General features: G+C 36.5%; 2 protein-coding genes across 19 annotated transcripts in view; one reads left to right on the forward strand and one right to left on the reverse strand.

Annotated features, from left to right (window-relative positions):
- Positions 1–80: 80 nt before the first annotated feature.
- fhl1a (four and a half LIM domains 1a) lies at positions 81–11409 on the forward strand. The gene is made up of 6 exons (XM_058798747.1): positions 81–147; positions 8632–8813; positions 8891–9068; positions 9153–9322; positions 10163–10349; positions 10762–11409. The coding sequence occupies exons 2-6, from the start codon at positions 8658–8660 to the stop codon at positions 10914–10916; spliced, it is 846 nt and encodes a 281-aa protein (XP_058654730.1). The 5' UTR covers positions 81–147; positions 8632–8657; the 3' UTR covers positions 10917–11409.
- The window catches only part of map7d3 (MAP7 domain containing 3), a 39361-nt gene continuing 34920 nt past the window's right edge, over positions 11408–15848 (reverse strand). For 16 of the 18 annotated variants that reach the window (XM_058798746.1, XM_058798743.1, XM_058798738.1 and 13 more), the window contains 3 exons: positions 14516–14705; positions 14182–14426; positions 11408–14092 (listed from right to left, as the gene is read on the reverse strand). In XM_058798746.1, coding sequence (XP_058654729.1) covers positions 14085–14092; positions 14182–14426; positions 14516–14705 — 443 coding nt within the window. In that variant the 3' untranslated portion in view covers positions 11408–14084. The remainder of the gene's footprint in view (positions 14093–14181; positions 14427–14515; positions 14706–15848) is intronic. The other 2 variants (XM_058798741.1, XM_058798730.1) reach the window with 1 other exon arrangement.

Genomic DNA, 15848 nt, shown 5'->3' on the forward strand with positions numbered 1-15848 from the left:
TATTTGGATCATATCTTGATTTTTTTTTTTTTTTTTTTCACTCCCCTTGTGGATGTTCTTAAGCCCGGTTGATCCTGCAGACGAGGAGGAGACCGTCTCTCATCACTGCTGCAGACAGCTGCGTCTCACACTGCTCTGTGCTCACTGGTAAGTGTGATCTAGGGATTATAGAAGATCGATGCATAACTTTTTCTGTGGAATTCTTTAATAGAAATGCATGTATTTATTAGTAATATTGATTGTGTGAAATGTCTAAAGACTAAATTACCATGTATATACCAAAGTATTTTTCTCATTAAATATGTAACAGGTAGACTTCACAAACTTTAGAATATTTGTGTTTTTATGGTGTTTAGGGTGAGTTTACACAAAATCTATATAAATCAAATTTTTAGTTTATTTAGTTTTTTCTTATGTAATTGAGTTTATGAGTGCAAGAGACGACTTAAACTTTAAATCTGCCCTAACGGTTATTTTCACCTGTAGAATTTGACTTTTATACTGTAAAGACATTATTGCATTTGGGAAACAATTTAATTTAAGACATTTAATGCAGTTTGTCCCATGATTTTTTCTGCGAGTCAGGAATGCTATTGGAATTCTTATTGGGATCAAACTCCTTTACAAAACTGACATAAGATCCTGCTGAATAGACAAATTGTTATTATTATTATTATTTAAGTTTTGTTCAGAATTTCAGTTTATCCAGCAGGAGATCATTTTATTCTTCAGGGATTCTTATTTGTATTGTAATCACAGGTTATTTTAAGAATGATTCCAAATTGTGAATAAAGTAACTGACTTCTAAACAAAACCACTTGAAACTTTTTTTATTATTATGATTATTATGAATGTTATTACTATTATTTTAGTTTTTTTTTTTTACTGTGGCAGTTTTTCCTTTGGCAGCATTTCTCATTTCTGTCTGACTCGCATCCTGTGTATCTTATCCACTGCATGCACGTTACGCCTCTGTTCATGCGGCTCTTTAACCTGAAAGCATCAGAAGTAAAGTGGCTTTACAGAATGTTTGTTTCAGTAGAAATCATCCTGCCAAATAAGGACAAAGATTTTTTGGGATCCCACACACGTGTAATCATACACTGAAACACTTCAGCTGAACAGTTTCAGTCTCAACACATCTTTGTAATCCACTAGGTGGTGTGTGTATATGTCTAAAACACACCATTTTCTGTGAAGGTCCTAATTAGGAAATGTGGGGCTTCTGTAGACTGCACAACTTCATTCTGTCCACTGGAGGTGCCACATCTCTCCTGTCCTCTGCTGCTCACTGGTGACACACTTCAAGCTAAACTGTAAACATATATTAACCCTATCAACCCCACTGTACTTAAATGTATACAAAGACCTCTAAATTATCAACATGATGAAAACTTTGCTGGAAAACCTGTCTACTGCATGCCTTTTGCCGTCTGATTGATAGTTTATGCTTTTTTAGTGAGTAAAAGTCCTTTTAGTCTAATTATAAAAATGTCCACCTCCAGGTCGTGGTTCATGTGCCTTTTTGCTGTAAAATCTTAACTGATATTTAAAAAATTAAATGTTAGAATAACTTGAATATCATTAGTGATATTTCAAAAGGAACATTTACTGGACTGAAACAACCTAGGTCTATACATTTTTCTCCCACAATAAAAACTACAGAGCTTTGATTATAAAACTAAACATTTAAATATAATCTTACTAAAATGTTATTTGGAGATATAAAATGACAACTGATATTTATAAATATATGCATTTTATGTTATTATGCATTTTATTTATTTTCTTTTTATTTAAAAAATTACTCTCTACTTGTTTTCTTTTTATTTATTGTAAAAAAAAAACCTAAAAACCCTTGCTCTACGTGTACTGCATTAGACTAACCGAGACTTGTCACAGCACTTATATATTATTGCAATTTTATTGGTTTTGATTGCTTCTATTGTCCTTATTTGTGAATCGCTTTGGATAAAAATGTCTGCTAAATGACTATGTAAGTTTGTGTACATTGTCATTTACCAGAAGTTTTTATCCGAAACGACTAACAAATGAGGACAATTTTTTAATTTATTATTATAATTTTTTTTTTTTACTGTGGGTTTGTTTGTCGGGCTTTTATTCCATCCAGTCTATCAAACATATTATAACCACTTAAAAAGTCGTCACGTGTATGATACCTATTGCTTTAAAATCTGTTCAGATTTTGAGTTGTGTAGTGTATTCCAGCCTTTATTTAGATTTTAATAAACCAGAATATTGATCCAGTTAATACATTTACATAATTTATTACTTACATTTACATATGTGATCCTGGACCACAAAACCAGTCTTAAGTCGCTGGGGTATATTTGCAGCAATAGCCAAAATACAGTTTATGGGTCAAAATTATAAAATTTTCTTTTATGCCAAAAATCATTATATTAAGTAAAGATCATGTTCCATGAAGATATTTTGTAAATTTCTTACCGTAAATGTATCAACTTGATTAGTAATATGCATTGCTAAGAACTTCATTTGGACAACTTTAAAGGTGATTTTCTCAATATTTTGATTTTTTTGCACCCTCAGATTCCAGGTTTTCAAATAGTTGTGTATCGGCCAAATATTGTCCGATCCTAACAACCCATACATCAATGGAAAGCTTATTTATTCAGCTTTCAGATGATGTTTAAATCTTCGAAAAATTGACACTTAAGACTGGTTTTGTGGTCCAGGGTCACATATGAGCAAATTCTGCTGTTAATCATGGTCAAAGGTTAAGGTGGACTGACTGTTTCACAACTTTGACTGTGTTTTTCACCATAGAGCCATGAATGTAGAAATCTCGGTCCGGTCTCAACATTCTCAGTAATAATCGTCTTGTTATGGCACTATGGCGCAAGTGGATATATTTTCTCTAGAACCGTAGGGTGAATCATTTGTGGATGTGACCTGAAACAGGGTTTTAGCTTTGACTTGCACCCTAAAGTTAAACTGGCTCACAATTGCATGTATTTACATGTAAGAAAAGATCTGGCTAACGCTTATTTGAAAATGTTCCAGTGATCTTTAATAAATACTTGTTCTTGGTCAATGAGATGGAAAACACTGGTATGCTGACCTACTGCACACATGTTGTCATGTTCCTAACCGGTCATCAGATGAGTCACTGGCCTGTGAATAGGACTGTGATAAATTGGCTGGATTTATTATCGTAACTGAGAGGCTTTTAAGACACATTCCTGGAAAATCTGAAAGCGGAGCTGCCTATTTTGGTTAATTCCTAATGGAAGAGATTTAACAGATGCCAGAATCCAAGTAACACTGGTAAACTAAAATGCACAAGATCTCTGGCGAGAGATAAAATTAATTGTTTACACGTTTAGAAGAACTGGTCCATTAACTTTTATGAGCCATAATAGTGCTGTTGTTTTCCAAACTGCCCCACACTTCCAATTTATTGTTACCTCACATTCTTCAACGAATGCATCATATCCAGATGAACAAGAGCCTACAACAAATCTTTTCCTTCACATCAACACTGACCCACTCTTATGTTAGTATCTTCCTCATCCTCTTCACAAGTTGATTCTTCGTGTCGTAGGTCCTGCCAACAGTCTGCAGATTCTGCAGCTGGGTTTAGATAAGAGATGAGAGGGGGTTGTTTTAGTGCATGATGCCAGATTGCTATTTCAGGCCTCCCGCGAGACAGGACTTTAGTAGAGGACAGGTGGATCTGTTTCCATTGTCCACATTGGTCAACACTGACCACCAATGAGTCATTACTTCAACATTTCATCCAGACACACATTTTCTCTACACCTCATACATATTCTAAAATATGGAGAGTTTCTAAAAAGTCACATTTAAAAATATCCGGATGTAACATACAATATGAAACCAAGTGGCATCGCCAAACAAATGATGATAGAATCACTTTTCTCAGGACTTGCTACTTTTTTAATATATTTTAAGTGGAAGTATGAAGGCTGTTGTGTGCCAGTGATAAAAAACAAACAAAAAAAAACACAGTAGTTTGGTGTGAATAATGTGTCTAGAAGTCCTTCAGTGCTGATCTTCCAGATGAGATGTTTGCGGATGAGTTCAGACGACTTCAGTCCTTTCATTTGTTCCTGTAGCCTTTGAGTTTTTGGATAATGTTTTTGGATAATGTCATGCATATTTGTAAGTCACTACAGGAATCTTGGTTGGGTCCAAATGAGGCATAGTTTTCTTTATACATCACAATCAGCAACCTGAAAACTTTTCGAAATGGGAACAGAGCTCAGTTTTATTACAAACACGGTTTAGCTTAAATGGTCAAAAGTCCAGTTCACAGTGAGTTTGTAGTTACACTTGTGTGTGAGATGGTGTCCTCTTACGACCCTTGAGACGTGGCATTTTCAGAAGCAATGAATCTTTTCCCTGATTCCCAGTTTTATTGCAACTGTTGTTTAAACAGACAAGCCAAAAGCAATACAAAGTTTATTTCACAATATAAGCACTGATAAACAAAGTAGTTCTAGGTGAACTCATAAAGTACTGGAACGGCCCTTAATTTACTAATCCATTTCAGAACAATCACAAAGCCTCAAGCCTCTTCGATCCATCAGATCCAACCAAAGGCTGTGAAAATTCCTATATTCTGCTCTCTGATGTCACAAGCAAGGAATTCAGATGAATTCAGTTCCCTCTCTCTGACTCCCTCCCCTTCACTTATCTTTTACAGCATAGCCTAACATGGAGAGGGCAGCTGATGCTTTGGTTGGGATTGTTGGGTTTGGGAGGACAGGCCATGGGTGCGGTGGGCAACTGGGGGCAGGGGGTAGGTTTTAAGGGGCAGCTGGGGTCGTATATATGACAAATTACTCAAAGAGAAGAGTGGAGTTCCCCTGTAACTCTTTGGCTGTTTGGTTCTCTCCATCCTTCTCTTTCATTTCCTCAAGGCTTTCCTGTATTTCCTGAAAGCAGATATGACTTTCTACAAACACTCAGGTAAAGATGTGCAGCCATGAAAAGCTTTTTGGTGGATCGGCCCATGGATTCTCCTCTTGTGCAGCTATTGGCACTTCTTTTGCTGGATATGGTTTATAGCTGAACTTGCACTACTATTCTAAAGTTTGGTTTCAGTATTTTAATTTAACATTGATTGCTTGAGCACCATATTAGAATGGTGACACTGAAGACTGGGGTAATAATGCTGAAAATTCAGCTTTGTATCACATTAATAAATTACATATTAAAATAGAAAACGGTTATTTTAAATCGTAATATTATTTCAAGGTATTACTGTTTTTACTGCATCAAATAAAAGCAGATTTGGTGAGTATAAGAAACGACTTTCAAAATCATTAAAACAATTTCTTTAACGACCCCAAACTTTTGAATGGTAGTGTATGCTTTGTTGTGATTTGGTGTGTCCATATGTGATTTGTATATGAAAATGCATTGGTTTTGGAGGGGTTTCCAGTAAAGTTAGTTTAATATTTCCAGTATAGATTGATGTTAATCTTATTTGAAGGCCTGTGCAATATCAGTACCAGACAATCTTAGCTAACCTTGTAAAACCCAATGGAGCAAATATTTCTTTATCTGTATAATTGTGATGGTGAGCTCAGGTATCTGCTGTGTTCTATGTAACTGAATGTGGTCTGAGTCTACATCAAGACAGTGCTCAAGCTAATTCACTGATTCTTCACAATCATGTCATGACTTATTTGGACTACATTTGTTAGTGTCAAATATAGGTGCATCAATCAATGTTTGCTTTAATGTGGACATGCTCTCTTTGGTTACTGTTCTTCTCATGGCTGAATTTGATCTCATGTTGACCTTTTGAGCAGCATTTGCTCTTCGCTTTGGGACAAAGTGGTCCATTTGATAACATACTGACAGAGCTAGCTTAAAATGAACAGCTGATGGACGGTATCCCAAAAGGCTTAAGGATTGAGCATACTGCTCAGGTCACAAAGATATTTCAGTTCACTGAAGCCACAACACTAATGCTTGTATACATCTGAAGTCAGAGGAGAGACTTACTGATGCTAGATATTTTTCTCCACAGATCCAGTTGGAAGTTTCACCCAGATTATCTTCTCTTTAGTAGTATTTTGCTCTTTAATAGGATATACTATAAAATTTTAGGTCGAGGCTCAATCTGTGGAATTTCTCACATCATTCGCTAATATTAGTGTGTTAATCGTCATTTTTGGGAACATGGGAATAAAATGTTAGAATGTAAAATAATTAAAAAAAACATTCTATGGCCTTATGTTGTTTTGATAATACTAAATAATGGATCCTAATGAAGAAAGAGCACATACATATACTGTCAACTCAGTGGGGAAACTTTGATGTTCGCTTCCACATTGCATTTCTGACCCGTTTCGTTTCAAGAATCATGTTATCGTTTTGATTAAATAAGTAGAATTTAATGAATGTAGCCATAATGACGGCTATATTTACTTAAGGGCTAACAATAGGATGTTGACAGAGACAAACCCAACTGGTAAGAATGAGTCTGTACTCTAAAAATACAGCTTCACTTATCAAAGGCCAGAAAATTCAGCTTTGGCACTATCAGAGATGAAGTGTTAGTGGCCACATCTGCGGGGTGATTTGGCCTCTGGCTTTTCAAGCAGACTTTCCTAAGTTGTTTGGCATGCGGTTGCTAGGCTGTGTTTACAACAGATGCAGACGTGCAGTCAAAACATTTAACATGCTAACAATATCTTGCAACCCAAGGGACACTGGTTTAACCCATAAGAACCCGGACAAATTTCTACTTATAGGAAAATTATGGGGCATATAAAACAGACCAAATTGACCATTTATAACATGTTTCTGCTGTTGTTTTTAAAATACAACCCCTTCTTTGTGAAATATCTGTAATGTTTATGATACATTTTCCATGTTACATATGTGTTACATTGGGCGTTTAAAATTATCTTTTTTTTTTTCTGTTTATTTGATTTTCCACAACATATCAAAATGATTACTTTTCTGGGAAGATAAAAAAAAAACATTTTCCAGAAGTAATAGTTTTTGCATTTTATTTGCTTTGCCACAACATATTTAAAAAAAAAAAACATAACTGTGACCATCACATTTTTCCTTTTGTGACATATCAAAATTCTACCTTTTCAGGTACATGGTTTAACCAGAAATGAATTTTTAGATTAATTTTTTTTTTTTCCACAGCTTGAAAATGTGTAAACTGAATAAAAATAAATAACTACCTCACACTGGAGGTCAACATGTTAAACATGCACGTAGATTTGCTAAAATATGCTTTGAAATGAGCAGCAAAAAACATAAAACTAAAATAACTGAATCAGCTAAATTAAATGAGCAGCTCATTACCATTTTTCTTAATTTGACAAATATGTCACATCAAAATTCCACCTACTTTAATAAGATTAATAGCCTGATGTGACATATGTCACTACAATATCTTTGTAACATATTTTATATCAATTTGTTCAAGAAATGTATTAAAATCAGGTTAAGAGTAATCTAGGATATGTTATTAAAACATTATAATTGTTGCATGGGTTGAAACATACCTTTAGTAACAAAAACAAGCGTTTTAAAAATTGCTGACACTGTAACGCGTGCTAACCAGACAAGACACCATTGTGCACACAAAATGCACACATTATCATATGACTGAATCTGGGTGTTCATTATATGTCACTTAGGGACTTCCTGAGTTGAAAGTGAGGGATAATGCTTTAAAAAGACCTTTTCAGATAGTCACAAATGTTTGTGACACCCGCGTCACCGTGGGTTAAGGAAATATTGATTTAAGTCAGAGCTATATGTGCTGATCAATGCTAAGTTCAACACTTTTTATGATCTGTATAAAAAAAGTAGCTGTCCATGTGGCCTCTTCATTATTTCAAGAGAATTTAAGAAAACATAATAATCTGTAATCAAAACAGGAAATTCCTGAAGTTCATTTAAAAGCCTTTAAGAGTCCCTCCCAGTCAAACCAGCCCCTTTAGCCTACACGGATTCTTGTTATTGCGTTATACTGGCCTCTTGTGGTGACTTGAGATATTATAATAATCAATACTCACAACAGCATTAGACACTTTAAAGAAAATGTAGCACTGAATAGAGAGAGAATCATGCAGTCTCTACTTGATCAGTACTGTAGAACATGATGAATGTTCAAGTGCTCAAATATTCTCTATTTTGGTTCCACAAGTTTGATCATTTGCATAAAGTAGGTGTGGAATGGAGTGGGAGAGACCACAAATTTAGTCTAGTCACTCAGTTTGTGTCATATACCAAAATATATTTCAAAATGTATTTCATGGGCAAGAACATATATATATTTCTTTTGAATGTATGTTTGAATTTGAATTGATTTTCTTGGATTTAAATATATTGAAAAAAATGGCCAGCAATATATTGGTACGAAAACATTTATATTTTAGCAAATATATCTTTTGTGTATTTTAAAGATGTTCAGATGAAGTGTCTGAACATCTTACCTCTAATGCTTCGGTTTCACAGAACCACTGATAATCTCGTCCTAATTTGACAATTCTAATATGATTTGTTAAAAAAAGCCATATTACACGTCATAAACGTATGGTTCGGCAGCCAGTTTTATACTTTGCCTTTGTTTTGTCCCTGCAGGCCCCCGCAGCTATCTGAGCTCCACCATGACCGAGCGTTTCGACTGCTTCTACTGCAGAGACAACCTGCAGGGCAAGAAGTACGTCAAGAAAGATGACAAACCAGTGTGCGTGCGCTGCTTCGACAAGCTCTGCGCCAACACCTGCGCCGAGTGTCGCAAACCTATAGGTGCTGATGCAAAGGTGGGTGGTGAATGAAGAAAAATCCTTTTAAAAAGAGCATTTTACATTGTGCAGAGCTCACGGTGATCTCTATCCAGGAGCTGACCCATAAGAACCGCCACTGGCACGAGGGCTGCTTCCGCTGTGCCAAGTGCTACAAGCCGCTGGCCAATGAGTCTTTTGCTGCCAAGGACGATGGCAAGATCATGTGTGGGAAGTGTGGAGACCGTGACGGATCGTCTCGCTGCCAGGGCTGCTACAAAGCGATTACGCCAGGTGTGTGCACACAAACACCTTTTTTCGACAGAGTATCTCACGCAGTGTTGTAAATGACAGCAAAGTTCTGGTGTTTCTCTGTAGGATCTAAGAATGTGGAGTACAAGCAAAAAATCTGGCATGAAGAGTGTTTCATCTGCTTTGAGTGCAAGCAGCCAATCCGCACCCAGAGCTTCCTGACCAAGGGTGATGATATGTACTGCACTGCCTGCCATGAGAAGAAGTTTGCCAAGAACTGTGTCCGCTGCAAAGAGGTCAGTTAACGGTATACTGAAGGCTTGTACTGTCAAAAGTTTTCATAGCCGCAAACACCGAAGTTGCGTTTCTGTTCCATCTATTACAGTGAAGTGCAAATTCGGTCAGACGGCCATTATTGCAAAATTAATTTTGACGCAAACTATTATACGGGTACTTGGCAAACAAATTACTTTGCATTTTGGGGTTGGTAAAATTTGAATGTTTTTGAAAAAAAATAAAGTCTCTATTGTGCATCAAGGCTGCATTTATTTGATGAAAAATACAGTAAAAAGAGAAATACTGTGAAATGTTTATGCAATTTTAAATAACTGTTTTCTATTTGAATATATTTTAAAATGTAATTTATTCCTGTGATGTGATACAGCATTACTCCAGTCTTCAGCATCACATGATCCTTCAGAAATCATTCATGTATGCCAATTTGCCGAAACATTTCATGTAACAATTTTATCAATGTTGAAAACGGTTGAAAACCTTGATGCATTTTGTTTTTCAGGAACCTTTGATGAATAGACAGTTCAAAAGAACATTTATTTGAAACCTCCATTAAAATAAAAATCTTTTGATTAGTTTAATGCATTCAAAAAAACACCTCATTGAACAAACTTTCACTATTACAATCTATTACTATTGCTAGTAAATTTCACAAATATTTACAAAGAAACAGCAAGCAACGTGTTAAATTAACATGTTTGAAGTAGTCTTGTAAAACCATATTCCAATAACCTTTTCTTTTATATACAACTTGGAAAAATGTTTTTTTAATAGTATACATGTGCCTCTTATGTTGCTTTGTAGTAAATGAAGTCAATGATCTGATCTGTCCTAATAATCAGGCCATTAGCAGCGGTGGAATCACCTATCAGGACCAGCCCTGGCACTCTGAGTGCTTTGTGTGCAACACGTGCAAGAAACCTCTGGCTGGAGCTCGTTTCACGGCCCATGAAGATCAGTTCTACTGTGTGAACTGCTATAAGGCTGATGTGGCCAAGAAATGCTCTGGATGTCAAAATCCCATTACAGGTATAATCTGCAAACATGCATCTGTGCCAGTATTAAATGATCATTCTTTTTTCCCCACAATTACAGTAAACTTGTAACACTTCTAACTACACAACATTAAAGGGTTGGCTCACCCAAAAATGACAATTCTGTCATTAATTACTCACCCTCATGTTGTTCCAAACACGCAAGACCTTCATTCATCTTCACAACACAAATTAACATTTTTGATGAAATCCGAGAGCTTTCTGACACGTTCAAGGCCCAGAAAGATAGCAAGGACATTGTTAAAAGTTCTTACGGGTTTGGAATGACATGAGTGAGAGTAATTAATGACAGAATTTTCATTTTTGGGTGAACTATCCCTTTAAAGGAATAGAAGGCATCACTAATAATAAAAATCCATATTTACCGTTGTCTTTCTGCGTTCCAGGATTTGGTAGAGGGACCAATGTGGTGAACTACGAGGACAAAACCTGGCATGAATACTGCTTTAATTGCAAAAAATGCTCCCTCTCCATGGCCCACAAGCGCTTTGTCATTAACGGAAATGACATCTACTGCCCTGACTGCGCCAAAAAGCTGTGAGGGCCTGATACAGCTGATTAATGAGCAATTAAGATAGAAATGATGAAATGTGTTAATCTCGCAAAGCTTTGAGTGTTCAAGTTAAGAGAAACCAGTGAGGGTGTTTGCATTGATAAATCACTGGAAGATTGAGATTATTTTTATCAAGTTCTTGGAGCAGATAATGAGTGCTATATGAAGGGCTTTTCTTATGCAAAACATATTACTGCAATCATAAATGCAATCGCTGGATTTACAAACAATGCATTTTAAGCTTCAGTTGTTGCAAAGCTACGGTCAAACTGTGTGATGTTACAATAGGAATACAACATGCATTATTTTAGTAAACTCATTTTGCTTTGTGGAAAAAATGTTTGATTAGTTTCTGGATAATTCCTTTGAAATGTTTTTATGCAAGTCATTCTGTTAATACAACTGTAAGAATGAAAAGAGAAACAAACTAATGAACAGATTCAAACCATTGCGCATGAAACAATAAATAACTCCAAACATTTATCTTCCAAAACTTTATTTTAACAATTTATTTTTTCCCAGTACACTTTAGATATATTTACAAATATAATTTGTGGTCAGGGCAATTTCAAGACAAGACACTGCTCTAACAAAAGCAGATCCCATTCATGACCCTGGTCGAGGAGAGTGATTGTCATGGCCGAGGTAAGCTCACGTGACACGTTAAGGTATTAATATATGAAAATAAAATACAGCCCATTCTGCATCTAAGGCACCGTCCTATTCTACCCCTGTATTGAGTACTCAACATTAAAGAGCAGTTTTAGTTCTGATGTATAAAGCGCAAAGGGCTCTAAAGGTCCTGTTAGTGGAAACATCTGCATTGGAGTAAACTCGTCTGAAAGTGTTAGTGTATTACGAAAGCAAGCGCAACTAACACATACACACACACACGCCTCAATGATTGGGTCTGCAGCAGCTACACCACAACATGAAGCAATTTGGAAATGTAAAGTGTTATGAGTATAAAAGGCCAAAACCGAGGGAATCACAATGAGCACTGGTCACTTCTAACCTCCGCAAACTTTTCCACTGGAGTCTAAGAGCCTGAGTCCAAAAGCAATCTGGAAAGTGACTATTACACAACAAAAGATAAAAATCACAGAAAGCGGTTGCATATAAAATAATAGAAGAACATTAAATACATATTGAAGGATCTACAGTATTCCTAAATGTGGATGGAATGATACAAATAAGGAAAATGTACTTGTCAGTTAACCACAAACTTAACTGTTTCTTTAAGCTTTGTGGCCTTTAACCGATCTGTGAATAATATTTCAAAGGAAACTCAACATTTTACACAACTACAGTAAACAAAGCCAACTAAACTCTTCAAGCATATGGAGACCAATCAGTCTGGACATTTGAATCAACCGTCAAATGCCAAATCACACTTAGTGCATAAATCACTTGAACTTCCTCTGAATCCTCCAGCTGCAAATTCGCAATTCTCAACCTCAATGAGAGGCAACATGCTTTATGGATTCTCTGCAAACATCCCTGTTCAAACTCGAAGCAGCTTCATAATCAAATAGCCCTCTTGACTTCACTTGTAACCCTCAGTTCACATTCTTTTTTTCCAACTCATTTCACACTCCGTTCAAAAATGCACGCTAGTGCTGTGTACGGTTCGTTACATCTGGCCTGTTAGATTAGCAACAGCTTTTCTTACAGTACAGTGCTGTACCACACTATACTGTACACTAACCTGCTGCCTAGTTCTTATTCCCACCCACAAGTATAGCCAGGCAGCCTAATACTGATTATGTAATACTTAGAAGAGTTTTAAATATATATTTATGCACTTTTAAAGAGACAACTAAATGTATTGTGATTATTTAGGCCATGAATGGATGTGAGAACTAACAGTAACTATATATACACACACGAGGAAACATCAGGACCTGATAGTACAGTACAACCCTGAGGGGACTTTGGGCATTGGAGAATATGAAATCATTCAAGTTTAGCCACTGGAACACGTGGAACAGAAACATGCAGAAAGTGTGCAAGTAAGAGTTACAGTAATTCTCTGTTATGTTACGCAATATAGTAGCAGATAGATTCATGCAGACATATTGAGCGTCACTTAAATTAGATATTTGCTAACTAGTCATATTTATGTACAGGTAGAACAGGATATCAACAATACAGGTGTTTACTACAGAACAGGAATGAACATTAAAAACCTCATTAAACAAAAGTGTTAGGTCGGTCTGCATTGAGCCCCATCATCCTTCAATCTTCGCGCTCAAGGCAGTATGAACATTTTTGCACTCCATTTTAATTGCAATCAGCTTGGTAAACGGTTTTAATGAAACTTCTCGAGTGAGATTTGCAATCTACAAGTGTTACACAGTAGGAATGCTTAAGTTGTTGCACAGGGGATACAGCGTTAAACACTATACAGTGGTGATGTTTATGCCTTTAGAGAGGAGAAACAGAAGCTTGGAGGAAAATATCCTGAGGTCACATTAAAAGCACATCAGAACTGGAGAGTTGCTGCACTAGCAGCCCGTCTAACCTCATGTTTCTACGTTGGATCACATTCCTGAGCTTCGCTCAACAGACACAGGGTTTTAAATAGTACATCTGTTACTGGAACCAATGTCAGCTGAAGATATGTGAGAGTTTCCTTTTACAAAAGGCTTTACACTGACTAGACCAATCAGATTATTCAACAAAATGCTGAAGTTGAAGCTATAACGAATTCGTATGTGCCACGTGAACACCTGGAATTTAGCAAAAAAGTGCACGTGGTAACCGTCAAGAGACAGCAGCCGTTTAAATGTGAAGAAGCCGCATGAATAAATAAGTTGTCTTCACATTTAAAAGACAAACAAATCAAAAAAAACATTTAAGAAATGTATGAAAAAACAAATCCTGACAATATTATAAAGATGTAGAGCTGATAAACGAAGCAAGCACACTGAAGGAATCTATCATTTTCCCTGAAGCATTTCTTTAGCTTGTTACTTCCAACTTTCAACAGTCTTTATTTTGTCTTGCCTTATCCATCTATTATCTGCAGAGGCTGTGCGGCACTGTGCGCTTTCCCTGGCTGTCCAGACGAGTCTGAGCGCTGACACTCTGAGGCTCAGCTGGACGTGACTCACGGAGTGCAATAATCAGCAGGCCTTAAACAGACCTGCGCATTCACATCTCTGGGAGAACAAGAGAAAAATGAGGTCAATTCTGTGAGGTCAAATCAATATAAACACCATTCAGATGACTTCGAGTAAAAAGCCCTTACCAGACAGGGCTTCAATGGGCTGGGCTGGATGAATTGAGCTGGTTTTCTCTTCGAAGGCCACTCTAGGCCCTTCAGGGCCCCCATCGTCCATCAGGGGTTTGCTCTTCGCATGAACACCCAGATCGATAAGCTCCTCGAAGCTCCAGGATCCTCCTTTACCATTCAACTCTTGCACCAGGTTCACTTTAGAGTCCTCATTCACAAACTCTGAGCCCTCCATCAGACAGGATTTGGGAGGTGGGCTGCTAGAGATTAAAGCACAAATGTAAAAGGTGAAGTATGCACCACTAGGGTAACCCAGATGAAACTAGAGTAAATGAAGTCATTTTTGTACCTGTCCAATGAGGGATCCTCTGTGCTGGGCCCATTGCTGTTCTCTTTATTGTCCACATCTGTTTGTGTGTTCATACTAAAAACTGGCCCGTCTTGCTCTGTGACTGGCTCGTCCACAGATAAATGACACTCCTGAGAGTCTGCTGGCTCTGTAGTCTTGGCATTCTGCTCTGAATCGAAAGCCTCATTCTCTAAATTTTAATGAGACAAATTAATCATTTAGTCCTACATTAGGGATACACAATATATTGAAATAAAATTGTGATATGTCTTGGTATGATTATCAAACTGCTAAGGGTGTGATCTAATTAAATAAACATAGGCTCAGAGTGAGGCGCAGCACTGTGTTCATTTACACAGAAGCAGCTCATGTTTTGGTGTTTTCAATGGCTTCAGTTTGCAGTAAATGCTGCTTTAAACTCTACATGTGCTGTGCCACTCATTTCAACAGATTTGTCATGAGAAGCATTTATAAATTGGTTCGGCAAAACAGAAACTTTATTGGATTCCTGCAGCTTTTTGTTAAAATGACAGCTCAGTGTTTTCACAGATTTATAAAAAAAAAAAAAAAAAAAAAAAAAAAAAAATCACAATAAAAATTATAATTATTATTTTAAAGCTGCAGTCCGTAGGTTTTGCCTCTTTATCACCATCTCTGTTTGAAAACCTGGAATTGCAGCTTTTTGCAGAATGAACTCTTGCGTGGGGTTGTGCTCTGGCACGGCTTCAGCGCAGATGAACCTAATGTTTTGAGGTGAATGTGTGGCAGTCAGTCACGCATCAGTGTGGATGTTTATTGTACTTTGCGATCACAGATTCTAGCCTACGTCTTGGAATATATGACCCAAATAAGAATGTTCACCGTATATTGCCATCTGAACAAGTAGGTAACAAGTCTGGCATGTTTGTTCTGACCAACTGAGGAGAAAAACACTACCATAAATCACGCTACCAATGGTGAGTTAATCTAAAAATCGGTTAGCTCATATCACACTAAACCGTGCAAATTATTATTATTATACATTATTCTCAAATTGTTAATGTTAACAACATCAGCATTGCATGACTATGAGTATAGTGTGTATTAGTGTGTAGATTTCAATTTCTGTACAGTCTAATCTAATTGTCATGCCAATTAAGAAATTATTTTAACCCAAAAAGCAAATTATGCTCCCTTCGAACTAGTTTTCTTTAAAATACAAATCTTGTGTAATAAGGCTATCTGTAATCAGAAGCACATTTAAAACTGGAATATAATTTAATTTCATTCACGTGTTTCATAAACACATAAACCTTTCTGGATTACAATCCGCCATCAAAATGATACATTTAAT

This window comes from Onychostoma macrolepis, chromosome 14, assembly GCF_012432095.1.
Source record: "Onychostoma macrolepis isolate SWU-2019 chromosome 14, ASM1243209v1, whole genome shotgun sequence".
Taxonomy (NCBI): Eukaryota; Metazoa; Chordata; class Actinopteri; order Cypriniformes; family Cyprinidae; genus Onychostoma; species Onychostoma macrolepis.